Source organism: Sander lucioperca, chromosome 5 (genome assembly GCF_008315115.2).
Source record: "Sander lucioperca isolate FBNREF2018 chromosome 5, SLUC_FBN_1.2, whole genome shotgun sequence".
Taxonomy (NCBI): Eukaryota; Metazoa; Chordata; class Actinopteri; order Perciformes; family Percidae; genus Sander; species Sander lucioperca.
The window spans coordinates 19898064-19925590 of record NC_050177.1 but is presented as its reverse complement, the minus strand read 5'-3'; the positions used below and the strand labels follow the sequence as shown (position 1 = coordinate 19925590).

At 40.2% G+C, this 27527-nt stretch overlaps 1 protein-coding gene and 2 long non-coding RNA genes across 3 annotated transcripts; 2 read left to right on the top strand and 1 right to left on the bottom strand.

Moving 5' to 3' along the window:
- Positions 1 to 138: 138 nt before the first annotated feature.
- LOC116048408 lies at positions 139 to 25876 on the bottom strand. The gene is made up of 3 exons (XR_004104621.2): positions 25865 to 25876; positions 16303 to 16313; positions 139 to 264 (listed from the first exon to the last, which is right to left on the bottom strand). It is a non-coding gene; the product is annotated as an uncharacterized LOC116048408 (long non-coding RNA).
- LOC116048407 (protein FAM181B) lies at positions 2905 to 7507 on the top strand. Its single transcript, XM_036001149.1, has 2 exons — positions 2905 to 6267; positions 6352 to 7507. Exon 1 carries the CDS (start codon positions 5249 to 5251, stop codon positions 6203 to 6205), a length of 957 nt encoding a protein of 318 aa, XP_035857042.1. The 5' UTR covers positions 2905 to 5248; the 3' UTR covers positions 6206 to 6267; positions 6352 to 7507.
- LOC116048409 lies at positions 15062 to 24741 on the top strand. Its single transcript, XR_004104622.1, has 3 exons — positions 15062 to 15132; positions 16628 to 16694; positions 24275 to 24741. It is a non-coding gene; the product is annotated as an uncharacterized LOC116048409 (long non-coding RNA).
- Positions 25877 to 27527: the final 1651 nt, after the last annotated feature.

The following is a 27527-nucleotide window of genomic DNA, read 5'->3' as shown; positions in this document are numbered from 1 at the left end:
ATGAGTGAAGATAATGACCTCTTCTAAAGAGTCCATCATGTTATTTTAATCCTCCGTGTCCTCCTTGGCTACAAGTTACTGTGTGGAGGAGGGGTGGAGGGTGATGCGCGATCACGGAAGGCTTGTATCATGTGGACGCGCCGACAGTGTTGTTATTACTTAGAATTCCTCATGGGGGGCGACAGAAACTACACACTATAGCTTTAATGAATGTAATCACATTATCATAATGAAAAGACTGGATTGTCCTCATTTAGTTTTTTTCTCCCATGTAAAGTTTGCCAAAAAAACCATAATGGCCTCTCTGCTTCAGGGATCAATCAGGGATACATTCAGTTATGGCGCTTTTCCATTACATGGTACCTGCTCGCCTCGACTCTACTCGCCTTTTTTGGTTTTCCATTACGAAAAAAAGTACCTGGTACCTGCTAACAGGTACTTTTTTTAGTAGCTCCTCAGTCGAGGTTCCAAGCGAGCTGAGGCGAGCCGAAAAGGTGACGTGAAAACGACAGACGGGGGTGTCCTGAACAAACCCGCTATTTTTAAACAGTTTAGCCAGCTGTTTTTTTTTTTGCTGCCTCCAGCTTCTTTAGAAACTAAATGTCTTCTGGCAACAACACACACCTTCCACGTTCTGTGTGTGTGTCGCGTTAGGTCACGGCAGTTTACTACGGCGCCGCTTGTTTACAGTTCTGCGGAGGCTCCAGGCAGAGCTTTCGCCGTATCCTACGTACACACACACATGCTGGCTTGACGCACACACCAGCTGACAAATGTATACATGAGGCCACATATTACATAGGCTACGGTGAAAGCTCTGCGTGGAGCCTCCACAGAACTGTAAAACAAGCTCAAGTGGCCTGATGTTATACTTGTGCGCTGGTGTGTGCGTCGAGCCGGCAAGACGACCAGCCACGCTGAGGCGGTACTAAAATCTGCAATGGAAAACGGACGCACAGTGTGTTGAGTCGAGTCGAGGCGAGTAGAGTCGAGGCGAGTCGAGCCGGTACCATGTAATGGAAAAACGCCATTATTCACATGTCATTTCATTTTGTCTTTTAGTTTCCTTAGTACAAATTGACACTCCATTTTTGTTGATTTAATGTTGATTAGCCTTTGTTGTCACTCAAGGTGTATTTGCTCTTTCAAAATAAATGTATAATGGGATATGCTCAAGAAGTCTTTGGCACCAAATAGTAAGAAAATCAAATTTATTTTCAATACCCTCTGCACAGTGTTGTATTAAACTTGATTTGTTATCTTTCACAAAAGAACAGTGTCTTCCTTGCTTTTTTTTTACTTTTCTATTTATATCTTATACCACCTTTATTTAATATGCTGTGATCCAAAAGCTACTAACGATATTGTCATATAATCTTTCTAATTGTCTTTTCGTCATATTTGGATGAACTGTCGCTCTGTCGAGCCGACTCTTTGTCACGTTTTAGAGAGACTGAGGATTTTAAGTGACTTCCACCTAGCAGGAGCAATTGCATGTGCCTGAGATTTAATAAAAACCCAATCGGAGGAGGCCAATAAAGTCAGTGGTGGGAGATTATTGCAGCTACGCCTGCTGACCTCACCCCCGTAGACCAACCTGTGGGATTCCCCCTGGCATGCTTTCATTCACTGGCTGCCATTAAAGCTCTAAATTGCAGCACCAAGGCAGCCCATAGAGCCTGGTTTGTCCCCCCCCTGCTAGTAATATTATTAATACAACTCCTGGGGTGCCAGAGAGGTTGAGCAGGGTTGATGAAAGGTTAAGAGTTAAGAGTGAGGGGATGCAGGAACCGGCAGGAACCAATAAGCCTTTTGTAGTTCACCATGAAGTCCCAGTTTTATTTTATTTCATTTTTTAAATGTCAAGCTAAAAGACTGAAAATAGTATGACCAAAACACTTTGACTGGCAATGAAAACATGTCTGCTTGCTTTTTAATTTTCTTTGAACTACCCCCCCCCAGATGGGGAACATGTCCTGCACTGGTATGTGGGTTGATTTTCTACCGGGAGACACAAAGCCTGACTTCTCAGCATTTTGTCACAGGCTTGACTGGATTTCGGACACCCCAGTAGAATAAAAAACATAGCTAAACATGGGGGAGGACGGGGTCTCTGCCACTAAACGCTGTCCTGAAACATTTCTCAGGACTTTGAGAGGTCATTAATTTTGCCAGCCTTTTCTTAGTCTCTGACACTGGCCATCAATCAAAGGTGTTATTAGTATTCTCTCGACCCCAAACTCTGAGTGTGTCCCCGCTCCGACAGGGACCACACACTAGTAGGAAGAGATTAAGCCTGTGTGCGTCACATCACGTTGCTCCCTTGGAGCTGGGTGCTGCTGAATAAGTACATTCTCAGTCAGGGACACAGGGCGTGGTGCTAGTGTTTAACAATATCTCAACAATATGGATCTGTGTACTTAACATGTATGGTTGTGGGGAGAAAGGCACAGCAGATTAGTAAAGGCTTTCTCAAAATTAAAATTCCCTAAAGCTCCAAACATGATGAGTTTATGAAAATTCAATCTATAGTTTAACCTCCGCGATTAACGCTAGAATAAACGCCCGGTCTATTATTAGGAATTTATAACTTAACAATTAACCTCACACTTAATGTCTTAACCCTCCTGATGTCCACGGGTCAAATTTGACCCATTTTTAAAAAGTTTTTTTTTTTTCAACCAAATTGTCAAAAAAAATAATGTGGACGGTTCCGAACAACCGTTACTCTTCACAAGTAAAATAAATAATTAGTTCACTACTTTCATTGAATGTGGGTGTTGTATTCGATTTGATAGAATTTTAAAAAATATTGATAAAAGAACGTTGAAAAAAAGTGACAAATGTCAGGAAACACTTAAAAAACGTGGGGGGGGTGGAAAAACAACGAAAATGTCAAAAGCGCAGAACAAATCGACAAAAACATCAGAAAAAGTGACAAAAAAACTTGGACAAAAGTGACGAAAACATCGAGAAAAACGACAAAAGTCGACCAAAACGTTTGCACGGTCGTTGGGAAGACAACACCAGGGTTAAAAAGTTGGAAACAAACCCAAAAAAGCTCTGAGTTCCTATATTTTTTCCGAGCTGATCTGCCACAGCCCATCCCCTCTCTCCCTCTCAGCCTTTTATGCAACAATAGAAACTTGTTTCCGGGATCTGTGCGTCAGGCTCTGTGATGTGAAAGACCCACCAGCACAAAAGCCAAAGCCTCTTGACTGGGAAAAAAAAAATGGGGGATATAGCTGCCGTGACTGTGATGATGTCACGTTGCCAGAATTGTGCTCCTAGCAAAGAGAGGAAGGCAGAATCACTTTGGGCAGGCGTTAAAAAGCTCATGTTGTGATAGCTGACCTCCATTTTCCTCCTACACTTATGACACTGTTTCAAATTTACAAATAAGTGCCTAATGCCGGGTACAACTGAATATGCAAAGTCTCTGTAGTTCCCACGCATGACCTCTCGTTTCTTTCTCGCTAATATATCAGCAGGTCTTTTAATGGCCAGCTGTATAAACAGGAAGATGTTCTTTATTTTGTAACCATTTGTTGCTCATAGATTTGAGTTTTTCTGTGTTCCTTTTTCAGTCACAGACTTGTTGTTGAGCCACAGATAATAAGATCAGTGATATCACGTTCACTGTCCCTATTCTCCACCGGGAATTAACATGAGAAAGATATTTTTTTTTTTTTTTTTTTTTTGAGCGGCCTCACTCCCTCGCTGCTTCAGACTTTTCTTTTCATCCCTCCAACTCTTAAACGAGTCGCCGCCTCACCTCAACATGCACTTTTGTAAGAGGAGGGATCTTGGTTCAATTATTCAGCCGCAGCATGTCTGAACTTAAAGTACGAATAATTAATGAAGGTTTGTGATCTGATAGAGACTTCTGCATTCTCTGGTGAACAAATAAAAAAAAAATATGTGCGGTAGTTAACAGCAAGTTACACATTTTTATTGTATAATCAAACTATGCCTAACTGTCCATTCACTTGAAATTCCACTTAAACTGGGATAAGTGCTGGCAACATAGCTATCTGGCTGTTGGACACATCCTCCGTTATATTCACTGCTGGCCAAAAAACTTCCTGTAAATACGTTATTGTTTACAACAGAAGTTTCATACCCAGGATTTCTTAAGGTCAACATTTCTTCTGGCACACTGAGCCTGAACTGCACTTTATTCCCCCTTTAATTTAACAGCTCCGGCAGCTTTTCTAGTTAAATCGACTGTTCATTATTGAGAGCCATTTTACGAAGGGGCTGTGAGGTGCAATTTAATGAATCTCTGGCACAAAGCTCCCTTTCACTGCCGGGCGAAGAATAGAGGCTATTTAGACCCTGTAGGGCTTTATGTCAAAGGCAGCCCATAATAGTTGTCAGGCCAGGGCAGAAATTCCCACTGGCCTGGGAATGCACTAGAAATCAACTTTTGCCATGAGCAGATTAAGACACAAGCAAGCAGTTGGGAAGATTCTCCAAAAATGGTGGCATCTGCTGGGGCACAAAGATTTTTCCCACAAAAAAAAGAAGCCTTTCTCGCTACTTTATAGCCTTGATTTGATAGTTGGGTATGTTTCAGTGCCTAAATGAACAGTAATTAGATTACAAGTTAACTTCTGTTTGATAATCCAGACAGGGAACTCCTAAGTAGGCATGGTGATTAAATGGTGGTTAAAAAGCAAGCAGCATTTTTGTAGGATATCTAACTTTAACTAAAAAAAATGTTGGTTTAAATGTGGTTTGTTGAATAATCATGTGTATCAAAACAGAATATGTTGTTGTAAGTTAATTAGAGAGATGATGGTGTAACAATTCTACCCAGCAGACTTTTTCTGCTCACCGTTACAGTAATATCCTCCAGTTTCATGAAAGCGTTTTTGGTTCAGAGCACACACAAACAGTTAAACTAGAGGGGGAGAGTTCTGACAGAGGTTATTGTCTTCAACCCAGCAGGGAATTTCAGACAAATCCCTCTTAGATGCAGGTGGTCAGGCACAAGCAAAGAGTTAAGTCCTGCGGTCTCTTTGCCCCTCCTCTTTGATGTTCTGACATCATTAGTCCAGCCCCCTGAAAGATCCCCTCGCTTTCCTCAGAGCCCGTCACTTCTACTCTGGAATGTTTACAGGAACTTCATGAGCAGCATCAGGACCAAGTGTTTGTCAGAGGAAAAAAGACATGCTCTGAAGAAACTTTTGGTTCAGGGATCACAGAGGATGCCACAGGTGTAGCCGCTGGGCTCAACAGAGTAATGGCTGTTCAGACTGCAATCATGAACCCTCAGTTCATGAATTTCTGCTTCCCTGGTTCTGTGATGGAGTACGAGGTGGAGAAAAGTCTGGATGGGAGTCTCCTCGGTGAGGCAGAAAATGATGAGGACTACAAAGAGACCACTCGGGACTTGCTGAGCTTCATAGACTCGGCCTCCAGCAATATCAAGCTGGCTCTGGACAAGCCGGTGAAATCCAAGAGAAAAGTCAACCACCGGAAGTATCTACAGAAGCAGATCAAAAGGTGCACCGGCAATATAACACCAGGAAATGTAGCAGAAGTCCCAGGTAAAAGACAGGGTTCCCCCCTGGCTCAGCCCTTGCAGAGCAAAACTCTGCCTAAACGTGACGGGGTCCAGGCCAATTTACAGAGCAAGAGCTTGGCGGCCCTCTTCAGCCCTGTGAAGGATATAAGGGGTGAGAAAGCCAAGAAACCACCCCTGAGGCATCGTAATCTGCCCCCTTCTTTCTTCACCGAGCCGGCCAACTGCTCCAAAGTGAGCTCCACATCTGGGATGACGCTGAAGGACTTGGAGCGGGGCAATCCTGAAGCGGCGGAGTTCTTCGAGCTCTTGGGGCCAGATTACAGCAATATGGTCAGCGACCAGGACCTTTATCAAAGTATGCCTGTCCGGGTGCAGCCAGAGATGGGAGGCCCGGATCCTGCTTCCTACGATGCTCACCATTTAGTTGGGGGTCTCCTCTACTCTGAGCCCTGGACTAGCTGCTCAGTACCCACTAAGAAAGTAGGGGATAATCTGCGAACTGGCCCAACCCAGCCCCCTGTTTACTGTCATTCTGAGGCTGCTTCCGGGTCCATAGAGGATAACGCACTGTGCACTTTGGCCTTCCCCAACTTCTTCACAGACTGCTCCATACCTCAGGTCACTTATGATTTAAGTGGCGGTTATAACAGAGCTAATTATTCATCTCTATGAGAAACTGACAATTCTGTTCTGGTAGAAGTGCTGGTAAAAGAGATACAATTGCTGTGACAAATGTAACAATAGTCTCAGAGAGTTGGATATTACTGTATTATATTTGTTTATCTGTTGTGGAAGTAATATTGCAACTGGATTTACAGTTTTTTTCTATCATCCCCTCTCAACAACTCCATGTATCACTTTCCCCTGAGACAAACAAGGAACTTGAAATGGTGTCTTTCGAAAAAGAATTGTCCAAAGCTTTTTTAAGTAACTGGATACCGTGTACTTTTCAACATCGCCGTTTCATTGACTACACTGTTCTCTTTAAAATGATTCACATGTGCATATGATTTTCTTTATCTCAGGCAACTTCTATTAACATTCTGAATGAAAATACATCTGAATTTGTGTAAGCTTCAGTTTTGTCAGCAGAGTATGTGAGTCTGTTCCTTTGGATGTATGTCATTAATCTGGGACTTTGTTAATGAAGACATTTCATTCTAACATTTTCATTTTTTTTTTTTTATATCAGAGAACTGTTTGCCACATTTGACGCAACATGCTGCAACAATCTCTCAGCGAGGCACTTTTTGGCTCCTGTAAGTCACTGTTCTCTGTAGAGGGAGAAACTCATTCCGCTGAAATGATGATTACAACGATGGGTGATGCTGTGTTTTGTTTTACAGCATTTTACAGCTCAGAAATGATTTTTTTCAGCTGGCAGATTTCCTACTTGCATCCATTTTGTTGGAAAAGCCTTATATGTATCTAGCTATTGTAAGAGGACAAAATAAAGCTGGTCTTTATTACCGTGACAACAGTGTCGGTTTTTGTGTTCAGCGCCAATCTCGGATGTTGAGGTGTGATAATCAGAATACAAGAGGGCACAAAGCCAAAACACTGCATGCAATAAGGTGTACGTCTCTCAAATGCTTTTATGCAGTCTTGTACAGAGTTCAGCTGTGTCAAGTAATTTGCATGTAATAAAAAAAATGGCAATATGTAAATGAATAAATATACATACAATATGGATAGAAACTCCTGTATGTCCTCAAGATAAGCAAACGGTTGAGTGTTTTTACATGTCATTTTAAAGTTGTGTTATTGATGCTTCCTTGACCATATTTGCAGTTATTTGTGTCTGTTGTATTTATTTATTCAAATGTTTTTACCATCTATCTGTAACGGTGAAGCACTTTGTAACCCCGGGTTGGAGAAGTGCTTTATAAATTACGTTTTACTTACTATTAGAATGCAATCTGATGCAACTGTCTTGTAATGGGCTATGACATAGCTGAGTCAACACACAAAAAAACATAACACTTTAAGTAGTATTGACTTGGCTGTGTTGCATTGTATTACATCATACAGGTGTTACAGTGCATTTCAATTATGTAATATATAGAGTTGACTCTAATATGTAGGCTATAGAAGTTGCTTGAAAAGAATATATACTGTAAATACAATGCTGATTGCTGATTGATAGGGGCAGTGGTGGCCTAAAGGTTAAAGAAGCGAGCTTGTGACCCAGAGGTTCAATCCCCAGACCGACAGGATAAAATCTGGGTGGGGAAAGTGAAAGAGCAGCACTTGTCCCTCCCTCATCACCACCACTGAGGTGCCCTTGAGCAAGGCCCTTAACCCCAACCGCTCCAGTGGAGCTGCTCAGTGGTCAGCAGATCAGACTGTGGTTGTACTGGGTACAGGTATGAATGAATCGTTGTAAATGAGAATTTGTTCTTGATCGACTTAGGTTAAATAAATAAAAAATAAAAAATCTATGCCAACATGTCTCATCTAAATAAATTGGAATTCCAGCCTCATTTGTTAAGATGTTAGCCAAAGGAAGAAAAAAAACAATCTAACAATTACGAGTAGTATAAAACGATTTTATCTGTGTAGCACATTGGAGAAAGAATTCAGCGCTGCGTGATTAATTTTACATTTCATCTGGGACTGAGAGCCGGCATGGTAAACACCATGTGCAGCATAAACACCTCAAAGCGTTGTGAGATTAGAAAAATGTAAGTTCATGTAAAGTTAAACCTCTTAACATAATTACCCTTAATTAACTTCTCAGCATTTCAACAAAACATGTTCTTATTTCCGCTAATGAGCAACGACGGAGAAAGTGTGACATTCATTTCAATTAAATTCACACTTTTGGCTACCACAGCAGTCCACTGGTCCATTCGGTGGCTAAATGTCAAATATGGGCGTTGTGCTAATAATTGTTTAAAGATTTAATCAATCACTTTCTTTTTTGTTATTATTTTTTTGGGGCTATTCCCTTTATTGTGTAGAGACAGTGGCTAGACACAAAGGGGGAGAGAGATGGGAGATGACACGCAGCAAAGGGCAGCAGGTCGGATTCGAACCCGCACCACTGCAGGACTCCTACTCAACGCTCTTACTGGGTGAGCTAGATTTCCTGCAGTTTTTATATAAAGTTGGCTGGGGATTTAAACCTGAAACTTCCCACTTCTCACAGGAGACCTCTCCCTGGAGATGTGAATACCGTGACTCTACCAACAGTATACATTATTATCACCATCTGCTGGCTGGGGAAGGTTCATTCACCTTCTAACATGGAGGCAAACCTCGTCATAGTGCAGACACTATGTCTCAATCTAAAGTGAATTCTTGAAATTAGGTGAAAACACTATTGTCACATTGTACGTGACTGGCCCAAACATTACTAACTAAACCAGGGGTAGTTAATGTTTTTTAGGCCAAGGACCCCTAACCTGAAAGAGAGACGAGCAGGGACCCCCTATTGTATAAAATTGAGTTGCATAATAAACTGAGCCGACAATAACATGTATGGTGGCCTAAAACCTATACACGTTCCTTTTTATGATGTCCTACAATACTAAGCTACTATTTAAATATTCATATATCATCATGTTTTAATGTCAAACATACTTGTGGAAGGCACAGTGAATCCATAAGCCTACCTGTATCATACGTAAGCATATCTTTAATGTTGTTGAGGGGTTTTTTTTGGATTTTTTTTCTTATTTATCTTTGCTAATAGTATGTTGGATTCATGTTAATGTATTATTTTTTTTTAGACATGTTTTAAGTAAATTCGGTGGCCCCCCTGCATTGACTCTGAGGACCCCCTAGGGGTCACGGACCCCCTGTTGAAGATCTGTGAACTGAACTAAACTACAATAAAATCTGCATGTTAGGGCCAGCAAACCTCAGTATTTTGTGTAAAAGCGATGAGAACATCCTGGTGGTTGTCTCTTTTAACAACACAGAGATACTTTTCCTGTGGTATCCAGCTGTTTCAGCATTGGCCAACTATACAGTAGAAGAGGCGTGTCAAATCAAGGATTACACATACTCTTTATGATTTAAAAAAAACAACGTATTTCTATAAATAAAATACAACTATTTTAGCTTTTCCTAAACATGCTTGATCTGGCTCAGTGCCATAGCCTCCTCCTTCAGATTACATTGTACATTCATACTGACCGGGGGGAGGGGGGGATTTTTTCCCCCCAAGATGTATTGACCCATAGCTTACTCCCTGTCTCAATTTTCAATCAAGAAACAATATGTTATGGCAGAGCACCACAAATACAGAATGTCCGTGTATTTAGTGCTGTCCTTAGGCCTGCAAGCAGTTGCACAACAAACACACTAGATGGCAGTAATGTTCCATTGAAAACCCAATGTCCACCACTCCCAACAAGACAGAAAGGCACTTGTATCTGATGTATGATATTAAACATGAAATTGTAGCCTTGTGTAGGGAAACCTGAGTGCTTTTTCAGATGTTTTTCCATAAAATAAATCTGTCCTGAATTGAGTATGTTGGAGGGGAATGAATGCTTGTTAAACTAAAATGTTTAATCTCTCGGTCTTTTTCAGAGGTGGTTCACATGGATTTTCGCTCACTAGTGTTAAGATGCTTACTCCTGTAAGCGTATTATATCATGGTCTACATATTCATTGTAAAATATGCTCTACTTTGAAGCTAATATTGTCGGCCAGGCTTTTCTTCTACCAGCTGGCTTTGTTTGCAGATTGGTCAACACTACACTATGTCACACGCAGGACAAAACAATATCTGGCAATTTGCAATACAGCAAACTACACACACAGAAGGCATATTTCGATTTTCTGTCCCTGAGTTGACACCAGCTGATACATTCAGATTAGACCCTACTGATGGAGCCACAACTGTATCCCGCTTTGATTTATAGCACACTGGAGATGCAATGTTTGTCAAAGCGATTAACAAGATCTGTGTTGGCGCAGACCTGAATAACAAGAGCCAGATATCTAGGTAAACTAGATAATATTCCGCAGATTTTCTCTGGCATGGTATGTGATGTCCTATAATGCAGAAAAAAAAATGTGTACTGAAATGAAATGAGCTCCACTGCAGAAAAGTTATACATTCTAGAGTTGTTTGCTTCCTAGTGCTACATTGGAAATTGAGTATCCATCCACCCTTGCCCTCTCACTGACCTTTCACAGCTAGTCCTCATGTCTTGTTTACGCCACACGCACAGTGCCAGATGATATCCACAAGCCACATGGAACCTTTGTCTCAAGTCAAAGAACCATTTTTGCACGTTTGTTTTATGGAGAGCAAATAAATACAACGAGAGAAAGAATTCACATGCAGGCGATTGAAGCGTGGCATTGCCATTATCTTCAATAAATTGCTTTGCAGGAAAAATTACATATCACAACAGGTTCATGGCTTAATAAAATAAGTTGCGTGGCTCATGGTATCTGCTGATTATAGTTTATTTGATTGGAAAGATGAGACCAATGTTTGGAACTTCACTTTTCTTTCTGCACATTTACTGACATACAACTATAGATACGTTGTATATAGAGTGAGACAGTTCATTTTGATGATCTGGGACTTGTGATTTATAACATTATATTTTGCTTGGTGCCCGGATAGCTCAGTTGGTAGAGCAGGCACCCATCTGTAGAGGTTTACTCCTCGATGCAGCAGGCCACGGGTTCGACTCCGACCTGTGGCCTTTTGCTGCATGTCATTCCCCCTCTCTCTTCCCTTTCATGTCTTCAGCTGTCCTATCAAAATAAAGGTCTAAAATACCCATAAAATAATCTTTTAAAAAATGATATTATATTTTGTGCATGTATTGTATAGTTATTGGAATCCTGATGTGTGTATATATATTATATAAGAAATTGTGAGTTTATGTTTTTGTATGAGAGTGAAATATTATTATTTTGGGATACTGTTATTGTGATTTTCATACTATATTTTTTATTGTTGTATATTTTTCCAACTAAGTTCAGATGGCCCAACGTATGAATGAATGTAAACTTGCCGTTTTTACAGTTTTTATTTATTTATTATTTTTTCACAATAAACATCTTTTAAATATGTCACCCCTTGAGTCCGTCTGCATTCTATGGGTGGAACATATTTTATAGTAACACAATATATCTGTCATAACCCAATATAAGCAGTTCATTTCACCTGTGCTTCGACGTCCAAATAGTGCTTTTTTTATTATCAGCCCATACAGCAATGGGTGTATTCCTTTGGTTCTGATGTGTCCTTCCAAAGATTTCCAATCGAAGTCTTCAGATAGGTCCTTTGTAAACACCAAATGAAACTCACTTTCAAGGATCTACTGTACTTCTGCAAGCTCTTCAAGGCTTTAAATACAGTCTGTACAGAGACTTCACAGTGCATTTCTCACATCTTGTATTGCAAGGCCTTAACCAGTGATAGCGGTTAGTATTTGTGAACATTTATTTTAAATTAATAATGTATCCTTGCCTAATCCTTTTCTTGGCTATGGAAGTAAAATTGTCCTAAAAGACAAATTGCTTACAGCACAGTATATTTCTTTCCATATGTATGTCATTTCTCACTGCTTTCCATTTAAGGCTGCATTCATTTTCAGCAGCTATGCTGCACTGTTTTCCTCCTCAGGGTGTTGTGGGTAGGCTTGCTTACATCTGTGTGTTTTTTGTCAGTGTGATAACAATTGCAAGCTGTTCAGATGACAAAAGTCTTGGCTAGATTAAAGGCAATATTGCCGAGATTTTTCATCTCCAGCAGATGCTTGCCATATTGACAGACACAACTCTCTCATGCAAATCACATCTATCTAAAAGCCATTCCTTGCTCAGATGACAGACTTTAATAGGTGGGGTCGCTCCTGTTTCTTAAAAAAGAACACCTTCTTTTAATTCAGCATGATTTAAAATGGACAAACGTGAACTATCAAAAGGGTCTAAGAAAGCAAAATGTCACTATTGTAAATTTAGTCAGATGCTTTAAATATGTAGTAAGGGTCTGATGATAGACTCCAATGTTGTTGTTAAGGATGCTGAAACAATTTCTTCTCATCTTATTACATGGAATTATAGTATACATACAATTGAGTTGTAGGTAATCTAATAAAGTAAGTTAACCACTGTATTGAGTGATCAGGAAGGTAAAAAAAATATATATATAAACTTAGCACAAAAAATAAGGACATTTGTGTTGGGTAGATTATTTCTCTGTGGTAACAATACTTTTTGGCAATACATCTGATACCGTTGGAAAGCCTGTTTAGTTCCATTTCAAATGGTGCTCCATTTGTAAGTAACATGCATTTGTGGGATAAGAAGCAGCGCTAAGTATGTGGGTTGCGCCCATGAAAAATTTGCCAAACAGCTTATTCTGCCATTGACTCGTTTGGTGTTTGGTGGATTGGATGATTGAAGTTTGAAGAAACAAGACATATTGGAAATGTAACAATGGGGTTGAGGAGGAGGTGCCAGGCTGTTGTGGCTGTGTATGGTTCTTCCACATGCTACTGAGGCTCCTGTTTGTGTAATGGGTACATTGTTCAAAGTGCCAATATGTCTTGTTTCTTCAAACTTCAATCATCCAATCCACCAAACACCAAACGAGTCAATGGTAGAATAAGCTGTTTGGCATTGACAGAGAAGATTTGGCAAATTTTTCATGGACGCAACCCACATACTCAGCGCTGCTGCTCATCCCACAAATGCATGTTCCTTACAAATGGGGCAACATTTAAAAGGGAACTAAACAGGCTTTCCAACGGTATACAATTTATTGCCAAAAAGCATTGTTACCACAGAGAAATAATCTACCAAACACAAATGTCCTTACTTTTTGTGCTAAGTTTATATATATATATTTACCTGAATGTTATCTGTTGAATCTCTTTCACTATGAGGAAGCCATCCACCCATCCATAATTATTCTGCTTATCTAAGTCAGGTCATGCTTATGTGAGCTGAGAATCCAAGGCGTGTTTTTGCCCAAGCAGCCTCCTCGTGTTCCTCTAGTTGGTCATGCCCCACCAGAGCCAAAGCTAGAAACATTGTGGGCCCCCTGACAACAGCTAAACAGAAGCTTTAACACTCTGAATATCTAATAGCCATAAACACATCCTGTCCAGCTCTGGGCCCGTTGAATTATTCAAGGCTTCCCCCCCCACAAAATAGTGTCGCTGTGCTCTCTGTACACCTTCACAGAGAGGTCCCTCTTGCTTTGTAGGTCAACTCTTATTGATGACCCTCTCATCCTGTCAATTTCGGCCACGTGTTGCTGCCATTTGGTCACTAAAGCATGTGACCAAAGGTGAAGGTCAGAAAGATGATCAGCTGGTAAATCAAGAGCTTTTTAATGTGCTTTTTGATTCTTTTTCCAAGACTGTGTTCATATTACTAATGTTCCCAACTAGCAGTCAAACTCCAAAAACCTTCTTTGTCACAGTCACATGCTCTCTCACCTGGATTAGACAGGCAACCTTTGTCTGGGAGAGAACCACAGCCTAGGATCTGGAAGTAAGGATCAGCATCTTGATTACTTTCTCCTGCAAAAGCTTTGCATTTACAATAATGTTGATGGTTAACATTAGTAGGGTTACATCATCTGCAAAACAGCAGCTGTGCTGTGCCCACTGCTGTGCATTGATTTCCCAAAGTTTCTGAATTTCCTGTCTTTGAATATTACAATCAGGAGAGGGGACAGGGTGTAACTGTTGGTGATCTCAGCCCGCCATACTCCTGCAGCACCTCCGGGAACATGGTCATTAGGCTTTTCCAAATCCTCCAAACGCATGTAGACAGGATTTGCATATTCTCATAAGTCCCCGATTATCTTCAATGTGAAGTTTAGTCTTTTTTCCCATCACCACTTTTAGCAATGTCTCTTTTAATACGATGCAGTCCAAGCAACCGTGCACTGCCTGATGCCTCGCCCGAGTGCTTACAAACGGTGACTGCTCATTTATTCACTTGTCTGTTTGTTTTGTTTCTCAGTGCTGTATTCCAGCACTGTGTGGCAGTGCTTAGTGTTAACTGCATGAAAATGATTTGGGGCGGCAATTGATGTCCTGTGGCTCAGTGAGCCAAGTTCCTTCCAGATACTTCCAACAACAACATGAGTTGTGGAATGAACTATACTGACATTGTTTACATGACATCTTCTGTTACACACCCTGAGCCCCCCAGTAAAGAAAAAAAAAGATACATTTTACTTGGTTAATAATCATTTTAAAAATGTAGGAAAGAAAACATAACAGCGTTTTTATACTACTGACACAACAATATGTACATAGCAAGTAGGATGATAACACATTCTGCCTTTGTCTATTCATTTCACAACCTTCATTGCTGTTCTCTACCTGTCCACCAGATGCCCTTGGACTTCACCTGTCCCAGTCACCGGACTCACGTCCAGTCACTCCCACCTGCCCTGAAATAACCCCTTTCCAGCCATTCCCAGACCTTCCCCGCCCACTTCCTCACCTGTTTCCACTTTCCCTCATCAGCCCTGTAGTACACATACCAGCCCCTTTTCCTCAATTATTTGCCAGATTGTCAATGATGCTGATGCTTTCCATCCATCTGAACCTGCAACCTGAAACCTTTACCCTGAAATCTGGAACCCATACCTGCCTGTAAGCTTATATACTCGCACAATTGTCTGCATTTGGGTCCTTTTCCTTATTGCCTTATTGACAGGTAACTATATGATGACCAAATCATGATTACAGTTATAAAGTTCTTCAATAATAGTAGGTAATTCACATTGTACTCTTCCTCGGCGGCCTTGTTATATATCTCCTGAGCAATGAAAACAGCACTCATTATAAATGCCAACGGCAAACAAAATTGGCAGTGAGACTTTTACTCAGCAAGCTCTGACACTTACCTTGCAGCCATTGTTTGGTAAGTCTGAAATGCATTCCATATTCTATGTTTGTGTCCAATGCCTTAGAGCAGACAACAAAACAACATTTAATTTCCATTATTATCACTTACTGGCTTTAGGTAGCAACAGACTTGAGAAACAAGATTGTTGCATAACACCTTTGCTGAGGGCTGGATATGTACAGCCTGTCTGTGGTAATTTAATGCAGCCAAGTCTGCCAATGCACACGGCATAACAGCACTTTGCTTTGTGAATTCCTCTTGTCTTTATGCAAAGTGGGAACGTGAGTAACATTCTCACCTCAAAATAGATGTTGCTTTGTGAAAATCATCAAAATTGTCTGCCAACAAGGCCAACAGAGGTGTTCCGTTATGGATTTTTTTGTTGCTGCAATTAGCTCACTGTTGATTGTCTTGACTTATGACTTATAACATCCTGTAAAACAAATTTCCTCCCTGGCTACTGTCAGATGCAAAGATTCAAGGATGTTAGGACGGAAGTGCGTTGTGAAACCTCTGTGTCTTTGTATCACACCGAGGGCAGGATCTGATCTAAAGATATAAATGATGTGCCTATCATCTGAAAGAGAGGAAGTTATATTATACCACCTGCACATCCCTTGAGAAGCATAATATCTTAAAAGCAGAGAAAATCCCATTACCTGTCACAGATTTCTTCCCTCATAATTGCTGGAGCCTCCCCATTGGGAGTGGTGGGGGGTGAAGGACGCCAGACACGCTGATATCAGACTATCTTCAGGAAATCTAGGGGACATCTATTTTCATCTTGTCATTCCCAGAGCAAGGTTTGGCCTTTCTCAACCCTTAAAAATTAGTTTGGATGTAAAATATTACGGCAATGACACCACTGCGCTGTTGTTTGATTCTTAAGACCTACAAACCTTGAAGCTGTGTACTAAAAACTACACTTGTTTGCGGGTGTAAACTAGCGTTAGACTGAAAAATATTGATTTGCTAATATCCGTCTTTGATTTAGAATTTAGTATTGGCGAGTTGTATGTACAAAAGTGAATAACCATGTGTGACCAATGGTTATTTAAAGAGCCACTAACCCAAAATGAGTTTCTCCAGTGTGACTATCGTTGTCATTTTTAAGATGGAAACTGTCTGACCTAAAGGTAACACATAGTAGCCTAGTTTGGAATTTTGTCATTGACCCTCTATCTGTCCATCTGTTGATTGAGTAATGCATATATCCATTCTTTTTTTATCTGGGTCCAGGTCATGCTGGGAGCAGGCTCAGCAAAGGAAACTTCTTCCAGGGGACTTTTTGGCGTTCCCAGGCAAGGTAAGATATGGTTCCTCCTAATTGTAATTACCCAAGGCATTCCAGGTATTGATATCTGAGGTACCTGCACAGGGAGGCACCTTATCAAATTTAAACCACCTTAACTGGCTCAATGTGAAAGAGTAGTAACTCTACTACAAACTCAAGCCCAGACACTCCAAAAAGCACTTTGGCTGTGTGTATCTACAATCGACACTCTTTTGGCCATGCAATATATAAAGGTAGGTTTATAGTCACTGTGGTGTTCCCGTCACCATGTCTGTTGTGTCCAGCGCAAAAGCACCGGAAGTTTTCCCGGCGCATTGTCGTACACCTCTTAATGTTTGTAACTTGCCGCGCTGCACTTTCCATTTCAAGACCATAGACTGTATATAAACTGGACCAACAGATCCCGTGTCTCTGGACGGAGACCAGTGAAGGATATTAGAAGCACTTTTCCGGTGATGGCTGAGCATTACTGAGCAGCCTCCAACTGAGAGAAACAACGTAAATGTGACATGAGCAACCGGTCTGAAAGTTGTAAGTCTTCTGGTAGCTGTGCCAAGAGAAATCTCAGTCATTCCCAATCTTGCAGAGACGGAGAGCGTAGGTATACCCAGGTGAAAAAGAAATCTATTAAATATACTTTAATAAAGTGTACTAAGTATATTTTCTACATTTTGTACTTTTTTCGTCAAATCCAAGTATAGTTAAGTGTATTCAATTATGTATTAACTTCAACTTAACATATATTTGACTACACTTCAAGTGTAAATAGTATGCTAAAATGGAACAACTTTTTTCAAACTTCAAGTGCACTAAAATACACTAATGAAAATCTAGATTCAAAATTAAGCACACTTACAGTACAATTGCATTATATCGCCATTCTAATGGAAATACACTTAAAAAGGCATTGCAGCTCAACTTATAGTTGTGTTTAAGTACATTTTGTATATATTATCATACTTGTTACTATAAACTATGTTAATTTAGTATGCCTCTGTAATATTTCAAGTGATCTACAAATGCACTTCCTAACTATATTTAGTGCTTTTAAAGTGTCCCACTATGACAATAATGTATTTGAAGTGAAGTTCAATAACAACCTAAACATCATAGACCCATACTTTCAGTGCAATGTTATTATAGTGTTAGCAAGAAATGAATTGTGTTTGAAGTATACTTCATCTGTACTTTTATCCCCATTTTGTTATACTTAAGCATAAATGTTGCTATTATACTACAAGTATATTACAATTCATTTCAAGTGCATTACAACAACAGATTACAAATTGCATTTCAGAAAAGGATCTTTATTACTCACACAAAAGTAACACACAAAATATCCAACTCATTTGAATTAAATGTATACTTCTTGCTTATTCACAGATTATTTTTCTTGCATGCCCCCTGATGTTTCGGAGAATACTGTAACAAACTGGAAACCGTACTGGAAACGTCTCTGTGCGTGCTCATAGTGTGCGCCATCTACTGAGGGAGGCCCGCGCCACGGTGTCCAGTGCGAGTATAACCAAAGCTTAAGACACAAGAGATTCAATTCAAATAACTTAATTTATCCCCTGGAGGCAATTCAAAAGCACGAGGAGTAGTTCTGACAAGTAGAAAATAAAATACACACAATGCCATAAAGCTGTAGTATGCGAAAAGCCTAGCCTACTCCAAGTCCATAACATACTGGATGGGCCAACTCAAAGTTCTGTATGAACTGGCAAGCCTAACAGCATATACTGTACTTTGGCACTGACCCACATCTTACACCTACATCTAAAATACATAAATAGAACTTCCAAAGGAGCAAACCACACACAGCACAGAATATTCCACCCCAACAAGCCCAAAAAAGGTGAAGTTAATCACGTTGGTTCACAAACCCTTCCCCTCAGGAGCAGCACAAACCCTGTGCGTCTGTAAGCTGGCCGACATTAGAGATTTAATGTCGTACTCTCTGTCACCAAAACTCACACGGTCCAGCCACTTGTTTGTTCTGCTCCCCCAGCTCCATTTGTTCAGCTTTACATCTAAGTCAACCCAATTACAGAGTATCAAAATACCTGGGGCACTTCTTGTCTACTAAATGAGGTTTTCCTTTCTCCCTCTGACAAGACAATAAACAAGATCTGGTTGTAAAAAATAAACCAAAATAAAATAAATAGTTAGCCTGTGAAAAGTGATCGTATTCCTTGTGCTAGTTATGTAAGAATTATAAGCCACACATGCTTGCAGAAATTATATGAGCCTCAGTTTTTTTTCCACAAGAATACACATGCATTAAATCTGCAGTATATCAAAATGTGGTTGTAGCATAAATCATTTTAGCATCTTATGCTTCTTTCGTGCAAAATCAAATAAAAAAAAAAAGTTTTTTTCTCTGCTGGAGCACAATTCCGTTTTTCTGGCTTTTATCACTTAATCCTTTCGTCTGTTTAGATAATTCCAAGAAATTCTTTTTGTCCAGGTGTATGCTTGGATGAGACTGCTTTGTTTTGTTTGCCTCGTTATATCTTCTGCATAGTGGCGCAGGTTGAGCCGAGCGATTCTGTGAATGATGGCATGCCCTCATTTTTAATGAACTGTTTATCTTGTGTCTGGTTGCTGGCAGCGTTTGATGTTTGCTCATGGAGACAGAGAGAGAGAGAGAGAATCCCTCTTGTGACATTTTGTTTTGTCTCAATTGAAATGTACAGATTTTCTGTACACTTTAAAAGAGCAATAAAAGATGAAAGGAGGAATGATCTCAAATAATTTATTGGATTCTGACATCAACTCTGAGGGTGTCGAGTTGTGTTTTAGTTTCTTTTGGGATCTCCCCCTTTAAGTTAGGGCATCTCTCGATGTGATACTGTACAGTTCCTCCAGGATAAGATAAGAAGGTGAAATAAAGTTTACTGATGCTTTAAGGAGGAATGGGGTCATTGCAGCAACAGAATATGGCATACTTACAGTCAAATGATGAACGTAATTTGTACTAGAAACAAACTTAATGAAGCTCAGCGTAAATTCTTTCAGGAAGACTTCTAAACTTCATCCACCTCTCTCTCTCTCTTCCTAAAACTGATCAGATGTTTCGAAGCGTTCACTTTTCAGTTAAACCAACCAGAATTGGCCATGAATTTCACGAGCCAATCACAGCATGGCATCCCTGCTTTAATTCTGTTCTTCTCTCTGCTGCTGTCAGACTACGTTTACACGTGGCCGGCTATTTTCATAAACGGACATTTCAACCTCTCCGTTTAAAAAAAAAAAAAAAAAAAAAATAACCGTGCACAGCTGTCAGTTTTCAGAAAAGTGTTCGTTTACACGTACCCGTGTATATATGCCGTCAAGAGCATGCCAAACCTGTAGGTGGCAGTGTAACGAGAAGCTCAAGCCCACATTAGCCAATCAGAATCCCGAAAATAGCAACAACAGCAACGAATCACTTCCTCCCTCTTCTCTTCCTCACCTCCTCGACTGCCTAAACCTCTGTTTGTCTCAGTTTACGTGCGAAAGTGCAAACAAAGTTTTCCAAAATAGCCACTCTGGCCGGAGTTTTTGCAATGAATTGTTTTCAGAGGAGAATTCTCCATTTGCGTGTAAACGAAGGGCACAAACGAAGGGAAATGTTTCAGTTTTTCAAAATAACATGTACGTGTAAATGGGGTATCAGTTGTCATTTCCGGCAAAGCGTGCAACCCTCCTCCTCCCCTTCCTCCAGTCATCATCACCCACGGCAGCCTGGATCCTCCTCCGGCAGACCGCTCCCGTCGGCTCCTTTGGTCCGGTCTTCGGGCTCCTTCACCACCACCACCAGTGTCTAGACTCCATCGAGGGCGATATGCCTACCCTTATTTTTATAATGATGGAGTCTAATCTCCAAAGACTCTGTACATTTCATATTATGCATATGTACAAATAAACCTTTGCATATTTGCAACAAAGTCTCTCCTGATTGAAATAGACTCTGCCTTGAGTAATGAGCTCGAATGTGTTCTTTAGTGTGTATGTCCAATGCCTGCAGGAAAGACTCCACTCTCTTGACCTTTTCGAGTAAATATTTTACTCCAACTTCAGGTTTGATTAGGGGAGATTGTTGAGTTACACAGTAGGCATTGGTGATTTTCAGAGCACTGTTAAAACTGGTTTAAATGTTCCGTAAATATGTACAGTAGGTTATTTCAGCAGCATTTCAATGGCTTTAATTCAACATCTAGGGACCTGCGTGACATAGTTAATTAAATGCTTTTGAAGGAGTGATTATATGTAACCTACATTCTAGACTTTTCAACCAAATTTTGACCAAATCATCAAATCAACGCTTACAGGGTATTGGTTCTTTGGTGATTACAAATTAAACAAAAGCCATAGCTATTTCACATTACCTCAATCAATATTTCCATCCAGAGTTAAAGCAATGAAGTTATGAAGACACGGGCGGTGTCTCTTTATGTCCTTCCTTGTACGTTTTTTGTGATATGCTAATGTATGCAGATTAAGGGCCCATTAGCATCTCTGTCCCAGGAGATGTCTGCATGTACTGATTGTATTTCTAGGGGCCAAAAAATTCATGTAGGCCAGCCAAGTTATTTTTTTTTTTTTTTTCCATGTCTGGTAAATTGTTCCATTACCCTTCCTCCAAAAAATAATTCTAGGCTTTCCAAATAACCAGACAGCCTATATTCTCCAGCGATATCAACAATTATTACTAGTTTCCGACAACACAATTACATGTTGGAAAGATATTCTTCATAAGTGCTCAGTGCTGTGGAATAACAGTTTGCGAGAGAATCTATTTCCTCTGAGGTGTGCGTAAAAAAAATAAAATAAATAAAAATAAGCTAATCAACTTTTTTTTTTTATTTCTCCTTTCCAACAGCCATTTAACCAGCAGAACGTCCTCAAGCAGAAATCTGTGCCTGACGGCATCCTCTCAAAAGTTTGCTAATATCTCAAACTCTTCCACAGAAACTTTGTTGGCTTACAAAGTGCAAGACCAACTCCAAAGCAGATGTGTGTAATAGGTGAAATTGTCTTGAGCAGCTGCCTTTTAATACTGGTTCATTGACCATACAAAGACAAATGGCTAACAGCTGTGTTACTAGCAGCACTCACTTTCTCACAACCTGCGTTTCCTTCTTTTACTGTATCCATCCTCTGTATTCTACAGTATGCATTTTGCTATCTAACACTTCCACAACCAGCTCGCTCACAACACACAAACCAACAAATGACCTGGCATCACCATTTTCTCATATTTCTTAAACGTCTGATATGCTATTATTTAGTGGGATGAACTCAAGAACGGGGCTCATTTCAGCAGAGCCTTTGATGCATTGTGAGTAGAATATTCAGCTTCACAAAATGTGAACACTATTTTAAAAACCTTAAGATCCCAAATCATTACCAGATGTTTTTCAGCAATCTGGAGTAGTTAAAGGGGGCATATAGAAATGGTTTGCTGATATAGGGTGGTATCTTACACAATGTTATGCTCCCCTCTGTCTCTGTTATTGATGGGGCTGTTTTGTGCTGACTCATAGCTATAGACTTGTCAGAACCAGTGCTGTAAATCAACTTGGAAAAGACAAGTAGGCAGGCGTGTCTGTGATGTCAGTATTTTATAAAAAAGACCCTTTTAGAAAATTATTAACGTAAAAGAATGAAACTACACACTCAACATCAAACGTGTTTTTTCTTCTTTTTTTTGATTAAACGATTTTTATTTATTTACTTTACATTGACAGATTTTCCTGTAGGACCAAGTACCAAGCCTTTTTATAACTGTAAACTTGCTAAAGGTATATATCTACATAATAGAAACAGATATACAGTATACACTCAGAGCAAATATGAAACTCATTGTCACCAATATGTAGAGTCACTCTCAGCTTAGTCTATATCCACGACGTTCCACTTCCGGGATTGCTCCGGTGCCGCAGGATATTCCGCCAGAGGTCACTCTTTTCGGCCGACGTCCGTTACCTTCTGCTTTCTTTGTGTTGTAATTTTAAACTCCGGATTTGGCCGTTTGGGGCCAGTGCAAAGTCCGGAATTTAGCGGCAGAATTGTGGAAATGATTGATTGGTTTGAGCTGGCTTTTCTCCATAATTCCACAGTAGATGTGGGCATGCTGGGCATCCCTAGAACGGGAAGGAGCTGTAGTATGCGAATCAAATTCAACGGGAAACCATATTTGGCCGTTTGGGGCCAGTGCAAAGTCAGGGAGTTTAGCGGCAGAATTGTGGAAATGACTTTATCTTAACTGCGCCTCAGATCTCTGCAGGGTAAATCCAGACAGCTAGCTAGATTATCTGTCCAATCTGAGTTTTCTGTTACACGACTAAAACAACCTTTGAACGTACACGTTCCACCAAAACAAGTTCCTTCCAGAGGCTATTTTGCAGCGGCACCGTGGCTCTGTGCGGAGTTTAGCACCGCACATGACAATTATGATTGGTTTAAGGAAATGCCAATAATCCAGAGCACGTTTTTCTCCCATCCCGAAATGCTGTGTGGACTAGCCAGACCCTCCTCCACAGCACTGTGGAGGAAGGTCTGGCAAAGCGAGACTACTCTCAGTCTGACCCCCGTTTGTGTCTTATCTTTATAGCATAAAGACATTGTGTTCGGGTGTTGAACTACGAAGTGAGATTAGTTGGTTAGCAAGGTATGTTAGGCGAGCCTAAAAGAGTTTTTCGATGTTGCGAAGGTGGCTCTCTTTTAACCTGGCTAGATCGCCATGGTAACTTATTCTGCAGACCTAACGGGAAGAGAAGTCGGATTTGATCCCAGGTTATTGTTGTAAAACAACTGCCAGTTGTGACATGTTTCAGGGCTCTATTTAATATAGTAGATGTAATACATGTTGCAGTAGTTAAATTGGAAAAGGAAACTAGTGTCTCATCTCGTTGCCCGTGTTTTTTATATTCCTATAATGCTCACTGGTATGAAATTTAATAAACACACCTATCACAACTCTGTGGATGAAGGTTGCCGTCACATAAAGAGATTCACAGCTTTGCAGCCCAGCCCAGCCAAAGGTGGTTCAAGGTGTGATGAATATAGAAAAATGACTATGATGAGTCAGACATGGCATTTATTTACATGCACAGCAACAACATTATTGACTCATCAATAAACCTTCATCCTAAACCAATAAATCATGTCACGCTTAATCAAATAAAATCTCAAACCAACAGCATCTGATCCTCAACATGAGGGCGCATTAATGTGTTCTATTGACATTAACACAGACATGACAATCAGAATACAAATGATGCCAAATTAATACTGATTCACTCAAGGCCTACCTGCAGGATTCAGGTTGAAACATTCCCATGCAAAGTGCTACATTTCAAAAACAATTACAAAAAACCCCCTATTACTGGCATGAAAGCTGACTCATTATAGCGAATAGTGGAATTGATAGCCTACCTAAGATTTTTATGTACATTATAGTAGCACTTTTTAGGGAAAAGATTATCTTTTCTCATTAAATATTAACTGGAAAGCATTTTAGCTTGATGTGTAACTACAGTTCCAATCCTATCAATCAGGACAAATATCATTGGTATGAGTGTATTTCTCTGTGCCCTTTTCAGATCGCATTATGATAGTGAACACAGTGAGAAGGTCAGCGAGTTTCTTCTCTGTATCAAGGAGGGGGATCGCACAATGTGAGCTGCTCCGATCCCGGTATTACAGCACGGACCGAGGAACAGGCTGATGAGGAAAGGCACGTGAACAAAGAACATACCGCTGCCACTCTACAGAAGCGTAACTTATCTGAGACTGCACTTTTGAATTATTACATGCCAGTTAAAGTCATACGGCTACAAAGGGGCATGAATTATAAATGTCAAAGCAGGATTTACCTTGTACTGTTTTGTTTGATCTCCTGACAGAATGCATGAAACAATCATCTAAAGTCATTAGTTTTATTTGTAGTCTTCATGACTTATTTATATGACTATATTGATGTTTTTGTGGGAACAGCTCGTACATCCAAAAAAATTCTACTGTGCAGGTGCGTGGGACGATAACATCAACTACGAAACAAAAGGAAAAAAAGGACCGAAACGTTAGTTTTTCTCAAAATGTGATGCTATATCAAGAGCAGAGTGCAGGATTTTTTCCTATATTGATGACTTGAAATTAAATTATAATCATTTCTGTTAAATGAAGAAAATATCTGCCTAATTCTTCTTGTATATTCTATTAAAGTCTTATATTTTCAAGACCTGCCCTACAAATACCTTTATGTTTGCCCGCAGCATCTCCAGCTGTGCAGCAAACTATGAGCTCTGACCCACCTCAGCCACTTAATTCTGGTCAGGTAAGTCTGAACTCGAGACAACCCCAGCTTTGACCTTATTAATGAATTTCTCTGGGACTATCTATTGATTGCAAAACCGTGGCTGAATAGGCTGCTGGTGTATGTTTGGGCAAATATAATACAAATATGGAAAGAAGAGCCTTAGGCTGGTGAAATGAATTTCAATTTTCTATCCGTGATGAACTCAGAAAAAAAAAATACAAAATACAAAAGCTTGCATGTAGGCCCGAGTCTACACTCCCACTCACCTATGGACCTTTTCGTTTCCTATTCAACAACATAATCAGCGTGTCTTTGGATAATGAGAAAAAAACATTTAGATGTTCAACCTTGCTCCAACCCGAGACTTCCTTGTCACTGCCTCCAGGACAACCTTCTACAGAGGGACTATTGAGAGTATCCTCAGCAGTGCCATCACAGCGTGGTTTGGTAACTGCACTGCTGCAGAACGAAAAGCCCTGCCGTAGATTGTGAGGACGGCTGAAAAGATCACTGGGGCCTCTCTTCCCTCCCTCTCTGACATCTACAACACCCACTGTCTGTGCAAAGCCATAAGCATTGTTAAGGACATAACACACCCGTCCCATGCACTCTTCTCCTTACTGCCATCAGGTAGAAGGTACCGCAGTATAACTGCCCGCACCTCCAGAATGGGGAAGAGCTTCTTCCCTCCAGCAGTCAGACTATTGAACAACAAAACATGATTTTTCACACAGAACTGAAATGCACTCCTGCACCTTTTTTTTTATGCTGCTAAAACTCTATATATCCTACCTCAATCAATGCTCTGTTACAAGTCTACTTATGTCTTTTGTTGTCTGTTGTCTGTCCTATCCCTTGGCTGTCTTAAATGCACTTTATGTAAAGTCTATAATGTGTGTGCACTAAATGTAGCCTGTCTCGAATGTCGTTTGTATATAATGTCGTTTTTATGTCGTTTTCATATATTTTAAATGTGTAACACCACTTTATACAGTGTATATGGTTGAAATGACAATAAAACCCACTTGACTTGACTTGACTCAACAGACAAGACATTTTTTTATCCACAATGTCTCTGTACTGAAACTCTACTGTGTGATAGTCTCGCTTTGCCAGGCCGTCCACATGCTGTGGAGCGGAGGAGGGTCTGGCTAGTCCACGCAGCATTCCGGGATGGGAGAAAAACGTGCTCTGGTTTAATGGCATTTCTTTAAACCAATCACAATCGTCATGGGCGGCGCTAAGCTCCGCATGGAGCCGCTGCAAAATAGTCGTGAGAGAGAGAACTCAGATTGGACAGATAGTCTAGATAGCTGTCTGGATTTACCCTGCAGAGATCTGAGGAGCAGTTAACCATAGTCCTCAGAAATCCACCGGAGTTTAAAATTACAACACAAGAAAGCGGAAGGAAACGGACATCAGAGAAAAGACATGCATCTGGCGGATTTTCCTGTGGCACAGGAGCAATCCTGGAATTGGAACGTCAAGGATATAGACTAAGTGTGTGATAACCAAGTTTCCAAAAGAAGAATTCTAATGCAAATGGCTCTTGCCAATTGAAAAGCACTTGCATTCTTTATTTTCAGTTTGAGCTACACATCTAAAAAGATTTCCAAAGTTGAAAGAGTGTTCTGTTAATGAAATCCCTTACTTTTTCTATATTATCAAAATCATTGTTTTCTGTAAAGAACTCCCGAGCATTAGTAACACTGTTCCTCAACTACTGCTGAAAGTTTTAGTTTCTGACGTGTTGCAGTATGTGGTAAAACTCAACCTCTTGCTCAATATTTGTGTCGATCATCTCAAATCATCTAAAAATGTAATTTACACTACAGTCAGATGATATGACTATATTTGGTAATCTCTTCTATGGCCATTGCTTTTTCTTGACTGATGTCACGTTCACACCAAGGCAGAGCGAATATTAGCGCTAATAATATTACAGAGCTAACATTACTGTAAAATGCAGCCGTATGTCAACACCATTATACCATCTGCAGTGGGCTGCCATCCATTGGCCAATAGTATAGTTAGTGTATAGTTAACAGTTTATTGGGCCACTTTTTCATTGCTTCAGTGGTGTGTCACATTCATAACATCTGCACTTGCCTTTCATAACCGCATGAGTCACTTTTTCTGTCACCATTCACAACAAAAATGTGTTTTGGGAATATTCACACATAACGCCTGGATTCAAAATGTTACATTCATGTAGCAGTGATTAGAGAACGTGCAAGAAAGCTCTCTAAGTAGCTGACATACATTCGTGAAGGAAATGATTAACTGTACTGTGATGATTGCATCCTGGCAGACAGTCAAAGATGTTATGGGAGACATATTCCACTGCTATTCATTTTATTTTGAGCAGTTTTCATTGAGCCTAAGATTGCCTTTTAAACTAAACTAAGAGTGGTAATTCTACCAGTGTAAAGAATGATTTGGAGATACATTTTGTATTATTGGTAAAATGTCAACCTCATAAAAAAGAATATTTCCCTAATGATACCACTAGGGAATCCTTTGTGGTGGTTTGTCCT

Bases quoted from the DNA above. Each gene is read 5' to 3' on its own strand.
- LOC116048407 (XM_036001149.1), top strand. From the start codon at position 5,249: ATGGCTGTTCAGACTGCAATCATGAACCCTCAGTTCATGAATTTCTGC.